This window comes from Puma concolor, chromosome B2 (genome assembly GCF_028749965.1).
Source record: "Puma concolor isolate L17-30 chromosome B2, mPumCon1.1.hap2, whole genome shotgun sequence".
NCBI lineage: Eukaryota > Metazoa > Chordata > Mammalia > Carnivora > Felidae > Puma > Puma concolor.
Window position 1 is genome coordinate 44,963,261 of NC_141671.1, and position 24,408 is coordinate 44,987,668.

Below are 24,408 nucleotides of genomic sequence, written 5' to 3' on the forward strand. Positions count from 1 at the left end.
ACAGTGTGAGTAGAGGAAGCACAGAGAGAGGGAGACACAGAATCCGAAGCGAGCTCCAGGCTCTGAGCTGTCAACACAGAGCCTGATGTGGGGCTTGAACCCACAGAGACCATAACCTAAGCCGATGTCTGCTGCTTAACCGACTGAGCCAGCCAGGTGCCCCAACATTTTTTTTAAAGTTTGTTTATTTATTTTGAGAGAGACAGAGGCCGTGTGAGTGGGGAGGGGCAGAAAGAGAGGGAGACAGAGAATCCAAAGCATTGTTATTGCCTTAAAGGAAACCCTGTACCCATTAAACAGCTACTACCTTTTTTGCCCCTAGTCAGACCCTGCAACCAACAATCTGCTTTATGTCTCAATGGACTTACCTATTCTGGATATTTCACATAAATGGAATCACATGTGACCTCTTTGTGTCTGGCTGCTTTTACTTAGCACAATGTTTTCAGGGTTCATCTATGTGGTAGCATGTATCAATGCTTCATTCCTTTTTATGGTTTAATAACATTCCAATGAAAGATGGACCACAGTTTGTTTGTTGAAAGGTGGACCATAGCCGCTGATGGACATTTGGAGTGTTTCTACCCTTTCTACCCTAGTCATAGTACTACTATATATGAATATATGTGTACATGTATTTTTTTGAGGCCTATTTTCAAGTCACTTAGATGTACACCTAGGAGTGAGTATTTGCTGGGTCAGATGGGAACTCTATATGTTTAACTTTTTAAGGAAACAGGTGGGGTTTCATTAGAGGAAGAAACTGAGGTTTCTACCAATCACATAGTTACTAGCAGCATGGGATCTGAACATGGGTCTAAGGCCAAAGTCTAAATTCTACCTATTTAGTTTTTATTTTATTTTATTACAGTAAGAACATTTAGCAAGAGATATACCCACTTAATACATTTTTAAGTCTACAGTATATTATTGTTAATGGTTTTTTTTTTTTTGTTATTGTTTATTTTACTTGAGATAGAGAGAGCACGCAGGAGGGGCAGAGAGAGAGAGGGAGAGAGAGAGAATCCTGCACTGACAGTGCGGAACCTGATGTGTGGCTCAAACTCACAAACTGTGAGATCATGACCTGAGCTGAAATCAAGAGTCAGATACTTGACTGACTGAACCTAGGTGCCCCACAGCATATTATTGTTGACTATGGGTACAATGTTGTGCAGTATATCTCTAAAGCTTATTCACCTCATCTAACTGAAATTTTATACCTGTGGATTAGTAACTCATCGTTTTCCACTCTTTCTAGTTCCTGGCAACTACCATCCTACTCTTTGGTTCTATGAATTTTATTTTTTTAGATCCCTCATATAAGTGGAATCATGCAATATTTGTCTTTCTGTGAATGGCTTATTTCACTTAGCATACTGTCCTCCAGGTTCATCCATATTGCACAATGCCCACACTATCCAAAGCAAACTGCAGACTCAATGCAATCCTTATCAAAATTGCAATGGCATTTTTATTTTACAGAAATAGTGAAAAAAACAATTCTAAAATTCATATAGAACCATGAGAGACCACAAACAGCCAAATCAATCTTGAGAAAGATGAACATCACACTTCCTGATTTAAAAAATATATTACAAAGCTACAATAATCAAAACAGCAAGGGACTGGCATTAAGACAGACACGTAAGCCAATGGAACAGAACAGAGAGCTCGGAAATTAATCCACACACAGAGGGTCAACTGATCTTCAACAAGAGTGTCAACAGTACACAATGAGGAAACAACAGTCTCTTCAACAAATGGTGCTGGGAAGACCGGATATCCACATGCAAAGGAATGAAGTTGAAACCTCATTTTACACCATGCACAAAAACTAACTCAAAATGGATTAAAGATTCTAAACATAAGACCTGAAACTGAGAAAGTCCTAGAAGAAAATAAACAGAAAGCCTCATGACATTGGCCTTGACAATGTTTTCATAGGTATGACACCAAAAGCACAGGCAACACAAATAAAAATAAACAAGCAGAATTACATCAAGCTAAGTCTTCTCTACACCAAAGGACACTATCAACAGAGTGAAAAGGCAACCTGCATAATGGAGAAAATATTTATAAACCAGATATAGGACAGGTTAATTTCTCTATTCATGTATAGGATGAGAAGTTAAGGAACTCCTATGACTCAAAAGCAAAACAAACAAACAAACAAACACAAAACAAAACACAACCAAACACAAACAAACACAAAACAAAACAAAAAAAAAACTACAAAAAAACAAAATAAAACCCAGTAACTCAGTGAAAAAAAAAAAAACAGAGTAAGGACCTGAATGGACATTTCTCCAAAGAAGATACATAAATGGCCAACAGGTTTGTGAAAAAATATTTAGGTCACTAAGCACCGGGGAAATGCAAATCAAAACCACAATGAGATATCACCTCACAGGTGTTAGGATGGGTGTTATCAAAATTAAATAAACAAATAAAAGACAACAAGTGTTGGCAAGGATGTGGAAAAACAGGAACCATCGTGTGCTGTTGGTGGGAATGCATAATGGCATAACCACTACAGAAAACAATATGGAGGCGCCTAAAAAAATTAAAAATAGAACCGCCATCTCAATGAGTAATTCCGCTTCTGGGTATTTATCCAAAAGAATTGAATTCAGACTCTGGAAGAAATATTAACACTCCTGTGTTCATTGTAGCACTATTCACAATAGCCAAGGTGTGGAGACAACATAAATGTCCGTCGACAGATGATGCGTAAAGAAAAAGTGGCATCTACGTACAACGGGATACTATTCAGCCTTAAAAAGAAGCAAAGTCTATGCTCTTTTTACTATGCCATCGTCATAGAGTCCAAAGGTGGGAACAACATTTATTGACCGATACGAGATGGATCAGGATATCTAATGATGAAGGGAGGGCACTGATGGAACTAATATTAGGACATTGATTTTCTATTGCCGTGGACTTTGTGAGCATTGCCAAGAACTGTTCATCCCTGTTTGGAATAGCCAGCACTTATTTTTGGATGAAATAAAACACACAACTGATTTCCATATGTTTGTAATCTTTTCTCATGAATCGGAGTCATTGGAAAGATATACAGTCCACTAAAACTATCATATAACTGAACTTTTAATTATAAGCCTGCTAGGAAGTTTAAGAGTAGTTGGGAATAGACCATTCTTTTTTTTTAACTTTAAGTTTATTTATTTATTTTGAAAGAGCAGGTGGGGGGGAGGGGCAGAGAGAGAGGGAGGGATAGAGGATAGAGGATCCCAAGCAGGCTCCGTACCAACAGAGCTGTGAACCTATGAACCATGAGATCATGACCTGACCTGGGCCAAAACAAAGAGTTGGACACTTGACTGACTCAGCCACCAGGCGCCCTAGGTGTAGACCATTCTTATTACAAGTACTAGCTGATATTTGCTGTGCATTTACCAAACACTAAGTACTGTAACATGCAATAGTCCACTTAATCCTCGTAAAACAGCAGAACGGTGTGTGTGTATCATTCTCCCTATCTACAGGTGAGGAAACTGAGACCCACTGACATTGTGTAACTTGCCCAGGTGACAGCTCAGGCTGTCAGCCCTCAGAGCCTGCTTTCTAAACCTCTGTGATACCCCTGTCTGGGAATCAGGGCATAGGTTTATTTATCTGTGAACTAATTATAGACTACAAACCAGTCAAAGTAGAAAGGGCTCCATTTACACTTTTAAAAAGGCAAAATAATAATAATAATAATAATAATAATAATGTAGAGCAAGAATTACCTTACCTGTGCAAAGTAGAGTTTTAATTTTTTCCCTCTGAACTGGGTTTCATGAAGCTCTATCCTGGCTCGGGCTGCAGATTTGGGATTGCTGAAGTTTATTCGGACACGTCTGAAACTCTTAAATAGCTGGAAGGTCACACAGTCATCGTAAGTCCGAAACAGACCTTCAAATTTTTCCTGATAAAACAAACACAGAGGAAAATCCGTGGGTCATGTATCTTGCACGACACAAATAATTAATAAATAAATAAGTAAATAAATAGGCTGTTCTCAACATAACATTCAAGCAGCACATTAGTCATGCATTTTTTTCACCTGTCAATCTGTTACCGGGTGTTAAACATGCCCGTGGATTCAGTGGAAGGATTTGCAACCTGGGTCTAGGGATCCTTAGAGGAGCAGTGAATGGGGTTTGAAATGCATAACAGACCTGAAAATTATGCAAAATGTTGAGGAAGTTTCTCTGTATATGTATTGTTTTCTGGGGAGAGGGATCATTGTTGTCATAAGATTCTCAAAGAAGGTCATCAACTTTAAAATATTAGAGCTCTTTGAGTAAAGTATGCGGTAGACATTACAAGTGACGACCCACTTTGGTGGCACTAGTTAGATGGTGTCATGGGATGAGTCCTGGTCCATGAAATGTGTGCAGAAGGCAAGAAAAAGCCCTTGAGAAAGTTTCCTATCTTTCTCTGAAGATGCCGTGTGTTCCAAATGGTATACCATCGAGAAACAGGACTTTCCTCGGTCCCGCAGGAGATTCTCCTGGGTCCCTGAGGGGCTGTGTGGAGCAGAAAGATCTTTCTCCCTACTCCCACCCATCCTAGAGTTGACTTTGCTTTGGCAAAACAAATAAACAAACAGACTTCTATCGCATTAAACCACGGAGATCTGGAGATTATTTTATTCCTACGGCACAACCAAGCCTATCACAATACAAAGTAATCATTTGAAGTTTTTGATTCAGTACAATTTTCAATTCAACTAAACACATCTCTATTAAATACTCACTTATTACAAGGCACGGTTGCTAGGCTTTAGGGGAGTACACAGATGAGTATTACTACGTTCCAGCTCTCAGTGATCTAACAACCTACTGTGAGAGGCAGACACAGACACAGATATGAGAATGCCCGTAAGGCGGGGGCAAGGCACAAAAGGAAAATTAAAGACTTAAAAAATACATATATTAATACCATCTGTCTGGTTTCTCTTAGCTTTAAAAAATCCTTGTTATAAGTGACACAACCAGTGTATGTGAAGTTACTGTATGTGCTTAGCGGAGAAATTGTTGCTAAGTAAAGAACTTCTATGTAAACAAACCAACAAACCCTGATTCTTTTATTTCTACGACGGAAGGTATATCTTTAAGAGTGAGTACAAGTCGGAATGGAGATGCACCAAGGTTCAGCAAGATTCACTGAATTTGGTTTGTAAGGGCCCCAAGCCATTTCCTTCCTCACCTCTATCATTCCATAAATCAGCACCCTGAAGTCTGAAGAGACAAGGACCTGCCTTGGTCACATGGGCACTTAGTGGCAGAACTACAACCAGGCCAAAGTCCTTGTGACCCTGAATATAGAGACGCTTTCAATTATATAAAGAATCACACTGCTGGGCTGAGAAGAAGGGAGAGGTGCCACAGCAGGAGCAAATGATGGGGATCAATAAACTGACCCAAGCTTGTGTGTGACCACATCTAGGAGAATCAGCAGTGTGATGCGAGGCTGTGACGTCACTGACCTCTGGGGTTTGCACAGGAAGAAGAGCCCAGATGGCAGAGAAGGTCTCCCCGCCTGTTGGGCCTCCAGATGAACACGTCTCAGACCCTCAGATCCATGGCTCGCGACCCTTCCAAAAACGTGGCTCGTTTCTGAGATTCCCCAGGGGGTGCCTATGGTTCCTCCCATTTTTGACTCCTGTGTCTTTCTTTTTATGCCTTTATCTGTCCGGTCCAGAACCACAAATGATACATTCAAAGCAAGTTCTTTTTTTTCAAGTTTGATGACATCATGGAGATTTAAGGGGCTCTTTCTCCCCTTTTCAGACTGAGTTCTCAATCCCCTTCCCCTAACAAGAACAAAACAAGGAAAGAACCAAAGAAACAGAACAAAGACAAGGATCTTTCCTTGTCTGTTCCTTGGGAAGTTTTTCCTTCAAGTCTCAAGCCATGGGATGAGCCGACCCCTGGGCCTGGGGCCTCTGCCACCACTCCAAGAGGGCTCATTAAGGAATCGTTTCCTAACAACATTGTGTTTTCCTGAACAGGGGTCTTGGTGAATACAATGTTTTCTGGTTTCTCACAATGACAAGTGCCCTCAGCTGCTCACATCACAGCTGGTGGTTTAATTAATTTGGGGAATTTTTAGGAATGGAAGGAATTAAGAGATTAAAAGCTTTTATTTCTATCTAGAAAAAGTCATATTTCTCAGGACAAAGTTCTTGGGTCTTCTTTGTAGCTCTATGTTTCTCCACCTCTGGTTTGGGAGTTCACTTCCTCATCTCCTCCCCCGCGCCTGAGCGTGGCCATGAAGACCAACTTGGAGGGGAGGTGTTCTTTTCCTTCGACTCTAGTCCCTTGTTTGCATTGTATATCTCTTCTTTATGCCTCGCATCTCAGTTGCTCAGAGCTGTTTGGCCTCAAGAACCTGGATTAGAAAAAAAAAATCAAGGGGTCTTGGCATCGGGCTTAGGGGAGGGCTGACAATGAATGGCCTATATGCCGACTCCTTGGCAGGCTTCGGCAGATGTCAGTAACTGAAGGCAATCGTTTTCTCCACCGATCTTCAAAAGAGAGCCCCAGGCAGCTCCTGCATCAAGCTAGAGTTGGCAAGTGACAGGAACCTCATTCCTCTTCTTGTTTTGGGCCTTTAGGCTGATCATCAAAAGAGGTCGTTCACCAAACCTGGACTCAGGGGCCAGAGTTTTCACAAACCCTATAATGATAATAATCATCATTGCAATAAATGAACATTTACTTGGCTTGTCCTCTCGGCACAAGTCTTTTGGGGACTTGTAGTGGCAGTGGTGACAGGCAGCTGGCCAAGAATGGGGGGGATTCACTGGCCCTCTCGATTTGCTTCCAGGAGTGATATGACAACCATTTCGCTGGTGGAGGTGACAGAGCATGAGGAGAAATTGGTTGGAGGCAGGCGAAGCACAGCGACAAACCCTTAGGCAAAACGGTGTCCTGAACACAGGTAGCCACAGGGGTGTCTCACCTTCCTGTAGAGCAAATCTAGGGTTCGATGCCCCGGTTCCCCCCAGACACACAGTGACCGGCACCTCACACGCCCAATAAATTCCTCATTTCCTCAACAGTTAGCTCCCTTTGTAACCACTGGTTTGAAAAGAGTTCCACAGCAGTGATCTCAAATTCTGGTCTCTGGACCTCACCATACGCTTAAAAGTCAGGGAGAATCCTAAAGAACTTTTGTTAATGTGAATTTCACTTACCAATGTTCACTGTACTGCAAAGTGAAAAATATATACACTTATAAGTGTATTTAAAAGTAACAATAATAAGACCATTAGATGTTAAAATAATATTTTTATGAAAAATAACTCTTCCAAAGCAAGAAAAAATTTAGTGAGATGAGCATTTTTTTTCATTTCTGAAAGTTTCTTTAATTTCTGACTTAATAGAAGATATCTGAAATCTCCATTTGCTTCTAGGCTCAATCTGTTATACTATGTGGTTTTGTCTGAAGGATATGAATCAAAGTTGGCCTCACCCAAATACATGGTTGGAGACGGGAGGAGTAACTTAATAGCCTTTCAAATATTCTTCGAAATTCCTTGTGAATATTTTTTCCTGATACTTCATCAAAGCTTGACAAGTGGCAGTTTCGTAAAGTATATTACAATGCTGACTCTGAAGCTATAATCAAATAACACTTTTATTTGATTATACTAAAGTCTATTTATCTATTTTTCACCTTTAATTTTTAAAAAACATTTTTAAAGTTTATTCATTTTTCAGAGACACAGAGAGAGCATGAGGGAGGGAACAGCAGAGAGAGAAGGAGACAGAATCTGAAGCAGGCTCCAGGCTCTGAGCTATCAGCACAGAGCCCAATGCGGGGCTTGAACTCACGGTGTGAGATCATGACCTGAGCTGAAGTCAGATGTAACCGACTGAGCCACCCAGGCACCCCTAATGTGTGTGTGTTTTTTTTAAACCCATGCATGATTCTGTAATGACGTACATTGACCACTTGAAAAATATGGTTCCTTGCGTTATGTAGGTTTTCCAAATCCTCACCCATTTCATCACACAGTATAAAAAGTCACATTCATTAATATTACCACCTATCTTATCAAAAAGCCTTTAGAAACTGGAAAGATGTCAGATTCGTGTTGGTAAATACAGGCTTTCCAAAATTTTAATTTTTGCTTGAAAGTTCATTCCTAATCACTGGCAACAAACACTGACAGTTATTTTCCTTGGAGTAACACCCTCATCCGTTCACTTTTGAGAAAATATCTGCCAAATATCTAAGTCTGCATAACTACACTTTGTCTGTTAGTTGTTCTTTTAAGTACAAATGGTGTTCCGTGAGAAAAACAAATGCCTAGTTCAGCTTAGGACAGTTTCGAATGTTTCCTCAACTCAGACATTGTATCTCATTGTATCTCACCTCAAACATTGTATCCAGGTATACTTAGTGTACTCCCCATTTCGTTATTCAGATTATTAAAAAGGTGCATGTTCAAGGAAAAAAGATAATAAAATTAATATATGTTATGGCTTCATCAGGGACGTTCTTTCTTTTTTTAAGTTCTTTCTTAAAAGTTTATTTTGAGAGAGACAGTGAGAGCAGGGGCAGGTGAAGAGAGAGAGGGAGACAGAGAATCCCAAGCAGGTTCCATGCTGTCAGCACGGAGACTGGTGCAGGGCTCGATCTCATGAACTGTGAGATCATGACCTGCGCTGAAACCAAGAGTAGGGCGCTTAACCCACTGAGCCACCCAGATGCCCCCATCAGGGACATTCTTAAGTAACACTGGTGTTTTCTTTCTTACTTTCTTCTATCTTTTTTTTTTAGTACGAATAATACTGATATCATTTGCTGCCACTGCATTGACTCATACCAGAGCACCAGCGGCTTTAACTGCCATTGCTTTTGCACCATGGATATAACTGTCAAAACAGCTGAGAAGGAAAATAGTGTCTTAGCCTTATTGTGGAAATAGTTTTGACCTCATGGAAAAGCGTCTGTAGACCATCCTTTGAGAACAGCAGTACCATAATATCTCAGAGAAAGTAAGGATTTAGTTGGCTTGGGTTGAAGTCTAGTGAGAATTCTGAGGACACAACATAATGGAAATCCAAGAGGGGCTATCATTCGAGAAAGTGTTGTTATAGTAACTGAATGCTGCAGGGAAGGTGAAAACAACGAAGACGGTTTTGGCCAGTGCGAGACCACTGGTGACACTACTGAGAGCTGTTTGGACAGATGTGGAGGTGAAACCTGGATTATTATGGATTGAGGCGTGAACGGAGGGGAAAAGGTGGAGAAAGAGAGTGTGGTAACGAGAAAGAGGGAGGTGGGATGATAACTACATGGGAAGTCAGGTCACAACAAGATTTTTGGGAGTGTGGGGAGACACTTCCTGGTTGATAAAATGAAACTATGATGAAGGGAAGAGAGGAGACAGGAAAGAGGAGAGGGTAGTGGAGACAAGAAGAAGAGGCTTCAGAGAGACTTGTAGACACTTCTTCCCGTGAGACAGGAGGTGACAGATCAGGATGGAGGAGTATGGAAATGCGACGAGCAAACTGAAGATGGCTTTTCATCTCAGGGAAATGGATGGTGAGGTCCTCTGTTCAGGTAGGGAAGGTGAAGGGAGACTGAGGGCTTGAGAAGCTTGAGAAAGACTCAGAACAGCTGCTGTGGTCAGAGGTAAGGAGAGTAAATGTGGATGAGTCAAAGAACGGTATAATGGGCTGAATTATGTCCCCTCCAAAGGACACACTCAAGTCTCCAGTACCTGAGAATATGGCCTTATCAGAAATGGGGTCACTGAAGATGTAACTAAGTAAGAGGGGGGGGTCATACTGGCATGGGGTGGGCCCTCATCCAGGATGACTGTTGTCCTTATAAGAAGATAGCCATGGGGAGACAGGGAGACATAAGGAAAGTGTCATTTGAAGACAGAGGACTGGAGTGATGCAACTGTAAGCCAAGGAAGGCCAAAGATTGCTGGAAGACTGCAACTACCAGAAGCTAAGAAGAGACGAAGAGCAATTCCCCCGCAAGCTTCAGAGGGAACGCCACCCTGCCGACACCTGATTTTGGTTTTCTAGCCTCCAGAATTGTGCGATAATACATTTCTGTGACTTTAAGGCACTGGTTTGTGGTATTTTGTCACAGCAGCCCTAGAAAACTAACATAGGCAGTTATGCAGCACTAAGGGACCGAATGAAACTGGGGATCCTATGGTTTTAACAGAGCCAGCGAATTCTGTTACACCATCTTTTTCCAGGTGAGTGGGAAGTGGAAAGCGGGGTCATTCCAGGGTGGGGTGTGCAAGACAGGTGTGTGCAGTGCGGGGAGTGGAAAAAGAAGGAAGAAGGGTAACTTGGTTTCAAATATGAATACTTGGGGATTTTAAATTCCCTGCCTTTCAATGTGTTTGCTTAATAGGAACTGAGTTACAGAAATAAAAAAGGGGAACAAAGGTAGAAACATAAATTGGAGCCAAGAACGCCTAGTTATTCTTTTCCCATGAGGAGTGTATTGTGAAAGATTTACAAGGGCAGTCCCTCTGACAGGACACCCTCCTGAAAACCAGAAAAGCTTCTCACGGGGTCTTGAACACGCGCCATGCGTGACTGGGACAACAATGTGCTTCTAATCTTTCTCAAAGCTAACACGATATGGCACTCCCCACCAGCGATACAATGGTCTCGGGGTCCACAGGGTAGAGAGGAGCCTTGTCTTGGAACCAGGAGGAGGGATCTGTCCAGGGTCCTCACAAAGAGGCTCCAGTGATGGGAAGAACCCTGCCCTCAGAAATGATGGAACAAAATCAAGTAGCAGGTGACTAATTATAGTTTCCCAACAACATGGGAGCGACTATTGCTTTTTAAGCTTAGGAAGACTTAGGAAGGGCTCAATGCATTCTACTTGATTGGTTGAGACAAAACCGTAAGGTATCTTATAGAAAGACTATTAGCATATTAAAATTTAACTCCAACCAGACAGGCTACAGAAGAACAATTCTGTGTAATATATTATGTCCCCGAATCCTTACTTATCTGAACTGACCCTCTGAGGGAGAGTTGAGATTGTTATTGTCCTTGAACAACATATGAAGCAAATGGAAGCCAGAGAAGGTAATGACCTCCACAAAGTCACTCAACTATCCAGTTAGCAAAACCAGAACTAGTAAGCTCAAGTTGTTTACATGACGTAAACATCATGCATTAGATGCAGGCAAGAGAGAAGTCTGAAAAGCGAGAACAAGAAAACCAGCTTTCCTTGTCAGCCGGAAAGAATAGTGCTATCCTTGAGGACGAAGCTCCTGGAGAGGTCCGACGCTGCCTTTATCCGCATTCCAAACGATGCTGTATGCCTTTATATATTTTTCAATTTTCTCACTTATGAGCCCGTTGGGTATAAATTATCTTAATAAGAAATTCGGCTTCTTTCAAAATCACAAGGCTCTCCTCTGTCAGATAATACCTCCCAGAAACTGCTGAAGAATGAAATAATTCATTTCGGTTTATCACCTCTCAATGGAGTCCACTGACAAGTCATGTGAAAATCCCATGTTTAAAGATCATACTGGATTTTACAGGCTGCTCAGGAGGGCCTCCTGGCACAAGGACCCGCTGTTATAAATCTTCCCTAACGCAGACTGCTTGTGTGAAAGGAATATCAGGACTGCATGGGGGGATTTTTCCTCCTGGATTTTAACCTGCCAGGATTTCTTAGGCCAAGCAGATTTGTATTAAATGCCGTTTCGTTTCGTTTCGTTTGTGGTCCCGATGTTACCTAAATAGAAAAATCAATATGAAAAGGAGGTTCTCAACCCTTTTTTACTGATAGAACAAGCGGACAGACCTTGTGCCACGTGACTGCTTTGGGAGAAGATAATTCACTGGCAAAGGCACAAAAGGCTTTGTCCCTTCCCACTGGGGTCCTTGTGAGAGTCAAAGGTCTAAACTCTAAAAGAACCCACTTTGTCCTAAAACCTCATCACCTGCTTCTCTCAGCAGAATGCTTTCCATGGCCTGTGTTCGAATCTGTTCTTTCTTTTCCACCCTAAGTCTCGCGGTGGCTGGATAATGTTTCTATGCGAGAGTACATTTTGACTTCTTTCTAGAGGAAGAAGTCTCCATTTTCCTGATCTCACTGTGCTGCCATCTACGCATATAGAACTGGATAAACAAACCCCTCAAACTCCTCTAAGCCAAGAATATGTACAGGGGCTACAATCTGGAATGTTCTTTGAATGGGGGTCAACCTAAGCTTTGTGGAGCTTGAGGCTTTGAGAACTTGGGAAACCCTCTTTAGGCAAAATAATATTAAATAGGTGCCAAAGTGGGATATTTTTAAGTTTATTTTTATTTATTTTGAGATAGAGAGATAGAGAGCAAGCAGGGGAGGGGCAAAGAGAGAGAGAGAGAGAGAGAGAGAGAGAGAGAGAATCCCAAGCAGGATCCACATTGTCAGCACAGAGCCCAACATGGGGCTCAAATTCACGAACTGTGAGATCATGACCCGAGCCAAAGTCAAGAGTCCGACACTTAACCGACTAAGCCACCCAGGTGTCCCAAAGTGAAATATTTTTTTAACGACAATAAGAAATTCTTAGAAGTTAGTTTTATGTATTTTACCAAAAAATATATGATCACGTGAAACACATCGTCAGGGTCCTGCCAGGGCCTGGGTATAGGCCCATGCAATGAGGGCCTTAAAGCTGAAATTTCATTCATTTCCCAGGAAATATGCCTAAGAGAAATGACAAATATACTGTGCCATCACAAAGGAGTCTGGAGGCCATGTGTACAATACAGCAAAAATATGGTGTTTGTATGACTCTCGGGCTGATAAGGAACATGTCCCTATGTGTTTGGATCACCTGAAAGAAAGCCAAGAAATTGAATTTGCAAAATGTCAGTTCATTTATCATACAGATGCCTGAGTATTTCCCTGCTATGCACACCAGCACACATTTTGTAAATACCCAAGATGGAGGACTGGCGGGGGATGGGGGGAGCCAGTAAGAGGGGTGCTCAGAACCTGTCCCAACAGCTGTACAGTAAGGGATCGTAAGTGTTAGATGAGTGGACCAAGAGGGAAACGTACAGGTGGCATTGTCCGTCTGCCTAGGACCTTTGTGGGGTCTAACTCCCTGAAGCAAATGTGAGACCCTTCTAGCACCTGAGCCCAGGGCTTGTTCTGGGAGGTCACTCTGCCCCCCACCAAGAGAGCCCAGGGGACATGGATCTTGCTGTACCAAGCAAGGTACCATTTGTGGATGGCTGCAGGCTCCCTGTCTGCCGCAGAACGTTTTTAAGCATCCCGAGGGGTCTCTGGATATCCAGGGAAGAGTGGGGAGGAGCACCCCACACGTACTGGGGATGAGTACAGGGTCAATCAGGTAACCTCGAGACCTCTGAGGGAGGAATTATGAGCACAGATCTCAGGTACAGGCCACAAATGGCACATATCTGCATGGTTTTAAATACAAAGGAAGGATCTGATGATCCTTTTAGAGCTGCCACATTGCAGTTTACAGTATCAATGGCTGCCTCGGTTCAGGGCATTTCCTGAGGGCTAATGACAGTTTCATCCTTCTCTGGGCCATCAGCTCCTCTTCTTTGATCATCAACCTGCAAGAGCGCCTATGGCTGTCCCCAGCCCTGACTAGATAGAAGCTCTCTCTAACTGTGCCTGTGTGATTGGTGAAAGGCACAGTCTCCTTCGTAGCTCGTAAGACCAGGAATTGCATTTTAACTTCATTTAAATATCGTCCTACCTATTACATTTAGGCAATGGGAGGGCCGCCTAAAGCCACGTCACTAGCGTAGACTCTAGAGCCACGCTTAGCTCGTTCAAATCCTGAACCCAGGATTTGTGCAACCTTGAACAACTTACTGATCTATCTGACACCTCAGTTTCTTTGTCTGTAAGATGGAATAATAGTCTCTATGTGATAGGGGTTCCCCGAACATCAAGTCAATGAGTATGTTTAAGTCACTCAGAAAGGTACTGAGCATTAGTGTGCTCGCACCAGATTGGAGGAGAAGCGATATTTTGTTCATATGTCTGTTCACAGGCCTGCTAGCCCTAGATATGCACATCTCCCTATCCCCAGGTCGAGGTACACCTACATCTGTGTCTATATCCAACTGTATTTATATATCTAGCCTTGTTACCTGGATCTAATCCTTTACAGATGGTAAAGCGCAATTACAGGGATGCCCAGAGTAATAGCTCACATGACATTAAGTCTAATTATACTAATATGATTTTATTGATGTTATTATCTACTTAAGATGTAGAGTCCAAATTAACCATCAGTATTTCTTTCTTGGCTGCGAAGCTTTCAAAGTTTTCTTGACAAAAATGGCACGGTAAATGAAAGAATTCTGAGGAGGAATCAACTGGGTAATTGCTGTCAATTGTTCCCTTTGGAGATCCTGTGCCATCAGCGGAGGCCAGGGCTCGGAGAGACAGTGAATACATGACAAAGGTGCCAGCCACTACCAAAAATGTTTGAAGTTCAGGTACATAAGGGATTCATTCAGCCCCTCCCTCACACCTGGCTCCTTTCGCCCCTCCAACAACACTTCACCTATTTCTTAGACAAGCCCATCTCCAGAACTCTATTCCCCATATTCAACTTTTTTCTTGGACGTTCCCTTAGAGGCCCTAGCAGAGAATTTGGCTTTGGAACTATTCAGTTTAAGGCACCGGTTGGATATCTTTAATTCTGCTGCCCCCACCCCCCTGTCTCAATGAACGGTCTCCATACCCAGTTGCTCAAGTTAGGAAGCCGTGGGTCACCTGATCTTCTCCCTCTCCCCCACTCCCACATCCTACCGCAACTCAACAAGACCTGTGCTCTCCCAACCCTTCACCCTTGCACCAATTCCTTGGCTTGTCACAGCTCGTCCCATTACTGCACTAGGTCTCTCTAGATTCAGTCTGGCAACCCTTGAACCAACTTTGAAAGTCTGCCTAAAGAGAGGTCTTTCTAAAAGACAAAATTCCGATATATAAAATCCTTCAGTGGCTTCACACAGCTGTTCAAATACGGCTTGGCTTAGCATTAAAGGCCCTTTATAAAATGGTCCTCACTCACCCTACTAATCTCACATTCTACCCCTTCTCGACCCCATCCCTTATACACCAGCCACTCACTTCCTAACTTCCACGCACAGGTTCCTAAGGCAGGCACTTCTGTACTTCTGGCCTTCCTGCACCTGCTCCTTCTTCTGCCATTGACACCCTTTCCCTTCAGATAACTTTTCCCCCCATATTCTTTTTTTCCCGGTTTTATTGAGGTATAATTGGCCCCTACAACACTGCATAACTTTAAGGTGTACAATATAATGGTCTGAGATATATACAGATGGTAAAATGATTGCCATAATACATTTAGTTAAAAGATACCACCTCAAATAGTTGCCAATTTCTTTTCCTGTGAGGAGAATGTTAAGATCTACTCACAAAGCAAGTTTCAAGTCTACAGTACACTGTGTTGTTAACTGCAGTCATCACGCTGTATGTTACATCCCCATCAAGTAAGGTCTCGTTGTCTCTCGAGTACCAACTTAGGTCTCATATCTGAGAAATCTCTCTGATTTGAATCCTCTGGAGGTTAAGACATCCCATAACACAGTGATCTAGTTAGTGAGGGTAACTGCTCCCTCATTAACTAGACTATAGAAACTTCAAGGGCAGAAATGGTGTCATTTTGACCCTTGTGTCCTTTTCACATGTATGCATTATTGAGTGCCCGCTGTGTACCATCCAGGATGCCTCACTATGGGAAGGGGTCCCTTGGTAATGAATGACAAGGCAAGATGAATAGAACAGTCCTCCCCTTCTCCCCCATGCTACCTTTGGGTGAATTTTCTCTTCTCTTCAAAGTCATCCTTCCATAAAATCCATACATCTGTGGGGCACCGGGGTGTTAAGTTGGTTAAGCATCTGACTCTCGTTTTGGCACAGGTCATGATCTCACAGTTTATAAGTTTGAGCCCCATGTTGGGCTCTGTGCCGACAGCATGGAGTCTGCTTGGGACTCTCTCTCTCTCCCTCTTTTTCTGCCCCTCCCCTCCCTCTCAAAATGAATAAATAAATATATAAATATACATTTAAAAAAATCAATAAATGTGTACTGAACACCCTACTATGATAGGGAAGTTGACGTCAAGTTATACACACTTCTTTCCTGAAGTCTTTCTTGACCCCTTCTTCCGACATACCCTCTCTCCGTTTAGGGTTACCCTCCTCTTCCTTTGATTATTTCACACACTCTGAATCTCCTTTCAGAAATGATGGGTCATCAAAGTTGTGTGTGTGTGTGTGTGTGTGTGTGTGTGTGTGTGTGCATGAGCACACGCAGGAAGAGTCAAGAAAGACTTCAGGGAATAAATGGTATGTGACAAATGGACAGAATATTGATGTGTGGAAATGAATCGTGGTGGGGGACGTTTGAAGAAGCTTTTTGTTCTGGGCAGGAAAGCATCATCATCAAAGGATTTATATGTCCCTATTAATCTGATGTCACCTCTAAGGAAAGGCATGCTGGGGGACTGAGGAAAAAGATGACGAAAGGAATCATATTTCCCTTGTGGCACACTCACAACTGTTATTAAATACTCATAGAATTGCTGTAAATGTGAACCAAGTGAGGTTTGAGAGTTTGCTATTTTACGAGTCAGCTCATACATGTTTCTTACAACATTTATTTTCCTGGCAATATATATGCTCCACTGACTACATTTCATTTGAATTCTAATCCTGCTGATGCACATGGGACAGAGCGCTCACTAGCCCAGAGACCAATTTTGGAAATGACCCCTTTCCTGAATGCCACTCTGTGTTGTCATTGAAAGAGGTAGGAAATGAACGTCTAAAAACAAATAGTGTTCTGTCTTCTCGAGACTGAAGTGAAGCCTCGTTTTAATATCGGGAAGTTAATAATTGATGAGGACATTTTTAGGATGTTTAATGTTAAATTAAAGGGCTAAATCCTAAATATGTTCCATATCACATCCTCCAGAAGATAGGCGATTTAAAATTTAATTCATTCATTTTACCATTTGGCATACGATCAAAGCAAGCTTTTCAAAGGCAGCATGGTATCCTTAACTTACTTTTCTCATGAAATTGAAATGGCATTTCCATTCTTTGGAGAGGCAGATATGAGCAACTTTTTATGACTTAATCTTAAATCTGGAAAGAAAACACAGTTTCTTATGGTCCTATTGGTCCACCCCACTGTTTCTTCCTCCTTTCAATTACACTTTTTCCATTTTATTTAGGTCCTATCCTCTGTTCTTCACATAATGGCACAAAAAGAATACTTGTTAATGATAAAACCTTAACACAGTTAAATCCCTCATGTTCAAATTCCTTGAGATTTGAAACTAAAAGGTTTGTTTCAATCTGTCCCAGAGTTGGGACACACGCTACCTGAATGAGAGCTTTCCAGACTGAAACATGAGAGCCAATACCCATCGAGGCTGACACGGATCTCCTAAAAACAAAACCACTTCTGCAGCTGTCGCTAACGCTGAGCATAATTTGGGATCGCAATTTTGCACAGTGCTTAAATTTCCACCTGGACATTTATGAGGCAGCCAACCCCTCACTAAGCCCCCTACATATGATAATCCATTTCAATCTCACATAAAGCTTCTGAGGCAGATGAAGAAATGGGTTGAAAGAGACTCGACATTTGCCTTATGTGGCTAGCCGGTCATGACAGAATGCACATCTCACCCCAGATAGCCCAGTAGTTGGAGTTATGGCCAACCTCTAGGTCACCCCACTGAGAGCAGAGAGGAGCCAGCTGGATATGGGTTTCTCCCTCCTGTTACCTCTCACCCAATGAGACAGACGCATCTTTCGTCTTCAGTCAACTTTGCTCCTGTACATGTCATGGACCAGAGGCAGTGTGAAGAATTCTGGTGTCGTCCTAGGGGAATGGTTGGAACCCAAAAAGAAGCTTCTCCTGGCCAAAGGATGGGAGCTTCACATAAGCATTTCAGACTAGAAGCATCTGCAAATAGGATCATAGTAATGAAAGTATGTTTTTTTCCACAATACACATATTTGTGTGTGTGTGTGTGTGTGTGTGTGTGTGTGTGTGTGTGTGTGTGTGTGATTTACACACAAAAGCTCAAGATTATTGAATATAAGCCTGATGTAGGGCCGAAACCATTGCCGGCCAAGAAGAATGATTTGACTGAGAATTCCCTTCTCTCCCTGTGGCAGAAAGTTTGGGGAGAAGCATGCGAGCCGAATGCAGCCAGTAACTTGTCGTCAGTGTCCGCGATCATGAGAATCACTACCCTATGTATTGCCCAAACCAGGGCACTTTGAAGCAGGAGCACTATTGATTATACTGTGATCTCAGGACTGTTCAGGGCATGCTGGCTATGTGGTCATCACCTGGCTGGGCCTCTGAATCAGGGATGGCAAAGCTGTGATCCTCAACACCCTAGAAAGAGGTGATGGTCCTGCCTATGGCCACTCCTGTCGGAACATGCAAGCCCTCTCTGCTGTTCAGGGCAGCCAATCAGGCACATTTCATAGACTTTATAGTATGGAATACTTATTTGCAATATAATGAGGCAGATACAGAATACGTTTTTAGGGATTACCAAAATTCATAAATGAGTATGTGAAAAGATTCTAGGTAGGTGTTCCGCTAAGAAGACTGACCATTGCACAACCAAGTGCTACTGCGCACGAGCATGGAGAGCTGGAATCCCTGCACATCTCAGCCATAATAATAATCGCCAGCACTTACCAGACCTTCCTAAGTGCAGACACTGTTCTAGGTGCTGTATGTCATCCTGAAAGCACAACCTGTGGACCACAGACCAGCAGCAGCAACCCCAGGGGCTTGTTAAGCAAGCAGCATCTCAGCCCCATAAAGCCCCTGGACCTACTGATTCAGAATCTGCATTTCAACAAGATCCCTGCATGATCAGCATCCCATTTAAGTTTGGGTAGCACCAGACTGGAAGGCATGGGTTGGACAATTTCAGACTTAAGAGCTTCCTGACTCAGTGAATACTGATTTATGTAATTGTGCTATTAGGAATTATCAGTGCTGTCCTTGGGTATTAGCAGTTTTCAATATTTTTTGCATTAATTCATATATTTGCAAAGTTATGGTTAGCAATGATACCCATTGATTGCTTTGGTCTTACAATCACTACATTGTTTTTTTTTAATCATTATTTTTTCAATGTTTATTTTTGCATTTGCGAGAGAAAGCATGAGTAGGGAAGGGGCAGAGAGAGAGGGAGGCAGAGGTTCTGAAGTAGGTTCTGCACCGACAGCAGAGAGCCCGATGTGGGGCTTGAACTCACAAACCGTGAGATCATGGCCAAAGTTGGATGCTTCACTGATTCAGCCACCCAGGCACCCTCACTACATTCTTTTTGCATTGATTATGATCTTGCTCTTTGCAAGTTCTTTGTTTTCCCTGGACTCTTTTCCCACACAAGGGAGGAGTCCATTGGGTAGGTAGGGTTCTGTGTTGGAGGTTTCCATGGACAAGTGAAGAGGAAAACCAGAAAAGATTTCCAAATGGTACCAGCTGTGGCCTGAGCTGACCAATCATGTGAACTGCAATCTGCCTTGAAGATCGACTGAGCAATCTATTTCTGTTGTGTGTCGCTTAATCAAGCGACATTTGAGACCAAGCAGTACATATGTAAGAATGATACCAACCTCAGCCACCTCCTGATCTCACTCAGTTTTAATGACTTTTTCCAAAGGTTCACTTGATCAGTGATCAAGTTAATCTCTAGTCTTAGAGGGGATAGTAGAGGTGACCAATTCCAACCCCTTGACTTGCAAACTGGAAGAGGTAAAGCAGAGCAGTAGGTAACACACCCGAGGCCTCATCACCAGTCAGAGGCAAAACCGCACTAGAATTTGGGTCCTAAATGTACACACACAACAAAACCTAAAGACATTACAGCAACTTTTTTTGTTTGTTATTATTTCTTTAAGTTTATTTATTATGAGAGAGAGAGAGCAGGGGCGGGGGGGGGGGGTGGTGCGGGGAGAGACACAGAGACAGAGAGAGAGAGACAAACCCAAGCAGGCTCCATGCTTCTCTTTTCATTTTCATTTAAGAGACAGAAGCTCTTATTTCATTAATAACACCACACAACTGTACATCCAGGTTCCGAATTATACAATTTGTTTTACATCCAGTCGAGTCTCGAAGTCACTTAGCACAGACCCCCAGCAAGGCAGAGGCCCTCTTTCCACTGGTTAAGTTTTGGGCCTGTTGTACATCAGTCATGACAAGATTTCTTTGAATCTCAGTCCTGGGTTATTTCCACCACTCCATGTATATGTCCTACCTTTCTATTTCATGAATTAACACTTTCTGTTCGGTGGGAAAACATCTTTGAGTAGTCCCTTTGGGGCGCCTGGGTGGCGCAGTCGGTTAAGCGTCCAACTTCAGCCAGGTCACGATCTCGCGGTCCGTGAGTTCGAGCCCCGCGTCGGGCTCTGGGCTGATGGCTCAGAGCCTGGAGCCTGTTTCCGATTCTGTGTCTCCCTCTCTCTCTGCCCCTCCCCCGTTCATGCTCTGTCTCTCTCTGTCCCAAAAAATAAATAAACGTTGAAAAAAAAAAATTAAAAAAAAAAAAAAAAAGAATTAGTTCCATAAGTTTTTCCAGATTTAGTAGATAATTCTGAAAAAGTGTAGATTCTTTCTTTTTTTCTCTTTTTTTGTCCTGAGTTTGGCTTTTGTAAGTTTCTAATGGTTTGCTATACCATTATGAAGTTATGAAGAAGTTATGAATAAGGGCTATGTTCACCCCCTGTAGGCCCCCCTGGGTAAACATCTTTCATGTAGCATTTTTTTGTTTGAGTTTAAGGGTATCTAATGTTTTCAAATGTTGTAGAATATTTTACCTGTCCTGCTTTTATGCCCTTGTAGGCCTTGGCTATGTCTTTATCCAGGAACGGTAACCAGAGCTATGCTGTTATTTATTTTAGGAGCTGGTGTTCCAAATATTGGATGTAGGTGGCTCATATGAGCTGACACATTTTTGCCAATGCCCTTCCTGATGGTACCAACATTATGCTGTCCTTTTGGCCACTGAAGCAATTGGGTTAATTGACTTTCAAAAATTTGTTTCTTCTTTGACTAAAGATGAAGGCATGGACTTCAGAATTTTTCTTTCTCTGTTTCATCCATGAAAACATGTTCTATATTATCACTAATGATGATAAAAACATGAACATCAGGTGTCTTTGTTGTACTTCAGGCTTTATACATTGCTTTTACCCATGTAATCTATGTTTTATATAGATTATATCTTAAGGTTCACAACCCTCTGAGGTATGTAAGGGAAGCATTATCACTATTACCATTTTTTAGATCAAATAAGACTTAAGGGGCTTAAGTGATTTTCCTTTGCTGAAGTCAATCTCTTCCTTCTAGTTAGAATAACTGAAAATTATTACCATCTTTCTTTGATTAGCTAAAAAAATCTATGTGTGTAGGATTTTAAAAATGCAGGGATCATATCCATAAACAGATATAAATAGTAGCCTATAAATCTTGCAAACAGTAATGTATTTTCTCCTCGTTCAGTGCAGAAAGGATATGGATGTAGACTTAGCCGAATGGCTGTGTCCCACCTATGACATGGGCATTTTCTCTAAACGGAATCATGGTTGTTGCACTAATGATGATCATCTTCTCTTTAGAAAGCTGAAAGGATGTGGCCAATGTTGGGGGGGGGGTCATAATTTGTGTATTTCTTTTGTGAATGAGCCTAACCATTGCATTTGGGTCTTAGGTGAAGTTGGCCTGTAACCAGCTCTGTGAAAGGCTAGATGCATAAAATGCTGATAAAGATGATGACGAGAGTTTTGGCTCAATGGGATAGAGCATAGAGGTTTCCTGGATCATGTGGCCAACAAAATGTGGCCTGTGACTCTTTTACCATCCACTTTCCAGCAGCAGTTTATTGTTTCCTGTTTGTGATTAACACAGAGCTGAGTTCAGACGAGAACAAGTTCGACCTGCAAACCTTTGATAACACAAGCAAAGTGTTTGCTGACTTCTGTTTTTTGGAAGGTTGGTTGTATTTGTTGAGGGGTGTATTAACTGACGGTTTCTTTCTTTGAATGCTATTAGTCTATTCAGGTAGCTAAATGTGGGTCAGATGCTCCCTCAGCTGTGAAAGCAGAAAACAAGGGGGTCAGATTCTCAGCTTTCAAGTTTAAAAGATATAAAATATAAAATATTTAGAATATTTACAGAGTCAGTTTTTCCCATCAAAGATGACAAAAACTCTCCAGACTAGAGAGCGAGAGGGAGCTGGAGAAGAGAGAAATACAGTTACGTGCTGACATAGGTCTGAGTAGGGGTCCTACATTCTGCCCTAATCTTGGCCAAAACCTCAAAGAGGCAGGTAGAATTCTGGGATCCCCAAGTGAGTTTGGGGATCTGAGAACAGATAACACCTGTGCCTCACTTCCTTGGAGGGGAAGGGTATCTAAGAGAGCAGCAAGGCTCCAGAACCATCCCCACCACGCCCACACACATACTATTTTGTACAGGAACAGTAGAGTGGGCACAGTTGTATGGCACATCCAGGTAGAGAGGGCCCAAGGCAGCCCCAGTGGATGTCCTAGGGCTCTAGAATGTCACGAAAGAACTTTAAGCACTTTTGGGGTTCTTTCAAGAGGATTGCAGATGTGAGCAGAGAGAACAGGGGACACAAGGACTCGCCCTGCAATCAGAGCAAGAATAGAGAGTAACCTAAAACAAATGAGCATAGGGAAAAAAAAGAGAGGCCAACCTAGAGACAAACTCTTAACTATAGAGAACAGAGAGGTTACCAGAGAGGTGGTGGGTGGGGGGCTGGGTGAAGTAGGTGATGGGGGATTAGGGAGTGTACTTGTCATGATGACCATCAAGTGTTATATAGAAGCATTGAATCACTGTATTGCACACTTGAAACTAGTATTACACTGTATGTTAAGTGGGATTTAAATAAAAACTTGAAAAAAAAAAAGAATAGAGAGTAACCTCACAGTCTTTTAACAGGGTTGCAGATGGAAACATGAGCACTTCATGCTGGACAGGTGGATGCAGATGACTGGGACTGGCAGCCTGAGGACGGTAAGTTTGATTGGCTAAATTTAAACAAGGCCACCTTTACCCCCAACGACCTATATCTCAACACTGTGGAAATGTGTAAGGGCTTTAAACCCAACATTGGTTTGGATGTGGTCGAAAGTGACTGAGAAAGTCCTGGAGCAATTATGAGAAAAGCCAGAGTGATTTTTACAATCAGTGGGTTAGGGTTTCGCAGCAGATATTACTTTGTCCAAAAATAAAGAACATTATTGCTTTCATATTCCTGAGTCCATGGCCCATAAAGTCTGTATCTTCTATGCCCCTCTAGAGCTCCCGATGAGAATACAATCACAGTGCAATAAATACAGTTGGCAATTTTGCCAAGACTGGACTTGGCCCCATCTTCTCCCAAACACAGACCTCATCTAAGCCATCAGATGGCTTGCATAATCACTTTAATTTTTTTAGTGACTTGTCACTAAACGTAATGAATGAGTGCTTTTTGTTAGGTTGGTATAAGCATCATTGACTCTGTAGTTCTTGAAGAAGAAAAGCTATTTGGTTGTCAAGACCCATGATGATGACAAAGAGCTTATGGAATGACCACAGAGCTAAGTCCCCACTTTGCTACATGGCTATTGAAACATAGGCTTCTTAGAGCCTGGCTAGTTTCTCATGTGCTATCCATACAAATGGCACATAAAAATGGTAAAATCAGATTAGGAAGTTTCTTAAATGTGGGATATGATCCACAAATCTAACAACAATGGAGGACCATCCATTATGAGTTCATCACCATTTCAGTGAGCTGGTTTCTTTTCCGAAATGAAAAGTGTTCCAGGGAAAGAAATATGGGGTCAGGGTCATGTGTGTAGAATTCTACTGGATGTCTTAACATACCAGAAAAGATCTCCTAAAAGGTCAGGCCAGAGCTTACAATGTCTGCCTTCAGCTGTGGATGTCGGCAGCGCCCATCATAGGGCATATTTTGCCACAACACAATATTTGAGGAGAGACAAGCCATTAGGAATGGCAACCGTGTCCAGGAGTTCATGAGGTGTGGCCATAGCTAGGGGTTCTGCAGCTCCAAGATTTTAGTTCCTCCATCAAAAGAGGCATCCATGAGACCTGTTGGTCTGCCTCAGCTAAAACAGGAAGAATGTGTTTAAATTCTAATCTCGTCACAATCAAACTGTCCTTGTCTCGGATCGTGTGAGCTACACACACTCTTTCCCTCAAAATGTTGCTTTGGGGAACACTTTAAACATGAAAGGCTGTTTGTGTTTGAAAGAAGCCATCCCACACTCTCATAAATAATTTAAATTGCA

At 42.3% G+C, this 24,408-nt stretch overlaps 1 protein-coding gene across 4 annotated transcripts in view; it reads right to left on the minus strand.

The window, feature by feature from the left end:
• The window catches only part of RCAN2 (regulator of calcineurin 2), a 271,728-nt gene that overhangs the window by 23,599 nt on the left and 223,721 nt on the right, over positions 1-24,408 (minus strand). For all 4 annotated transcript variants that reach the window (XM_086706998.1, XM_086706997.1, XM_086707000.1 and 1 more), the window contains one exon: positions 3,761-3,934. In XM_086706998.1, the coding sequence (XP_086563124.1) occupies positions 3,761-3,934 (174 nt within the window). The remainder of the gene's footprint in view (positions 1-3,760; positions 3,935-24,408) is intronic.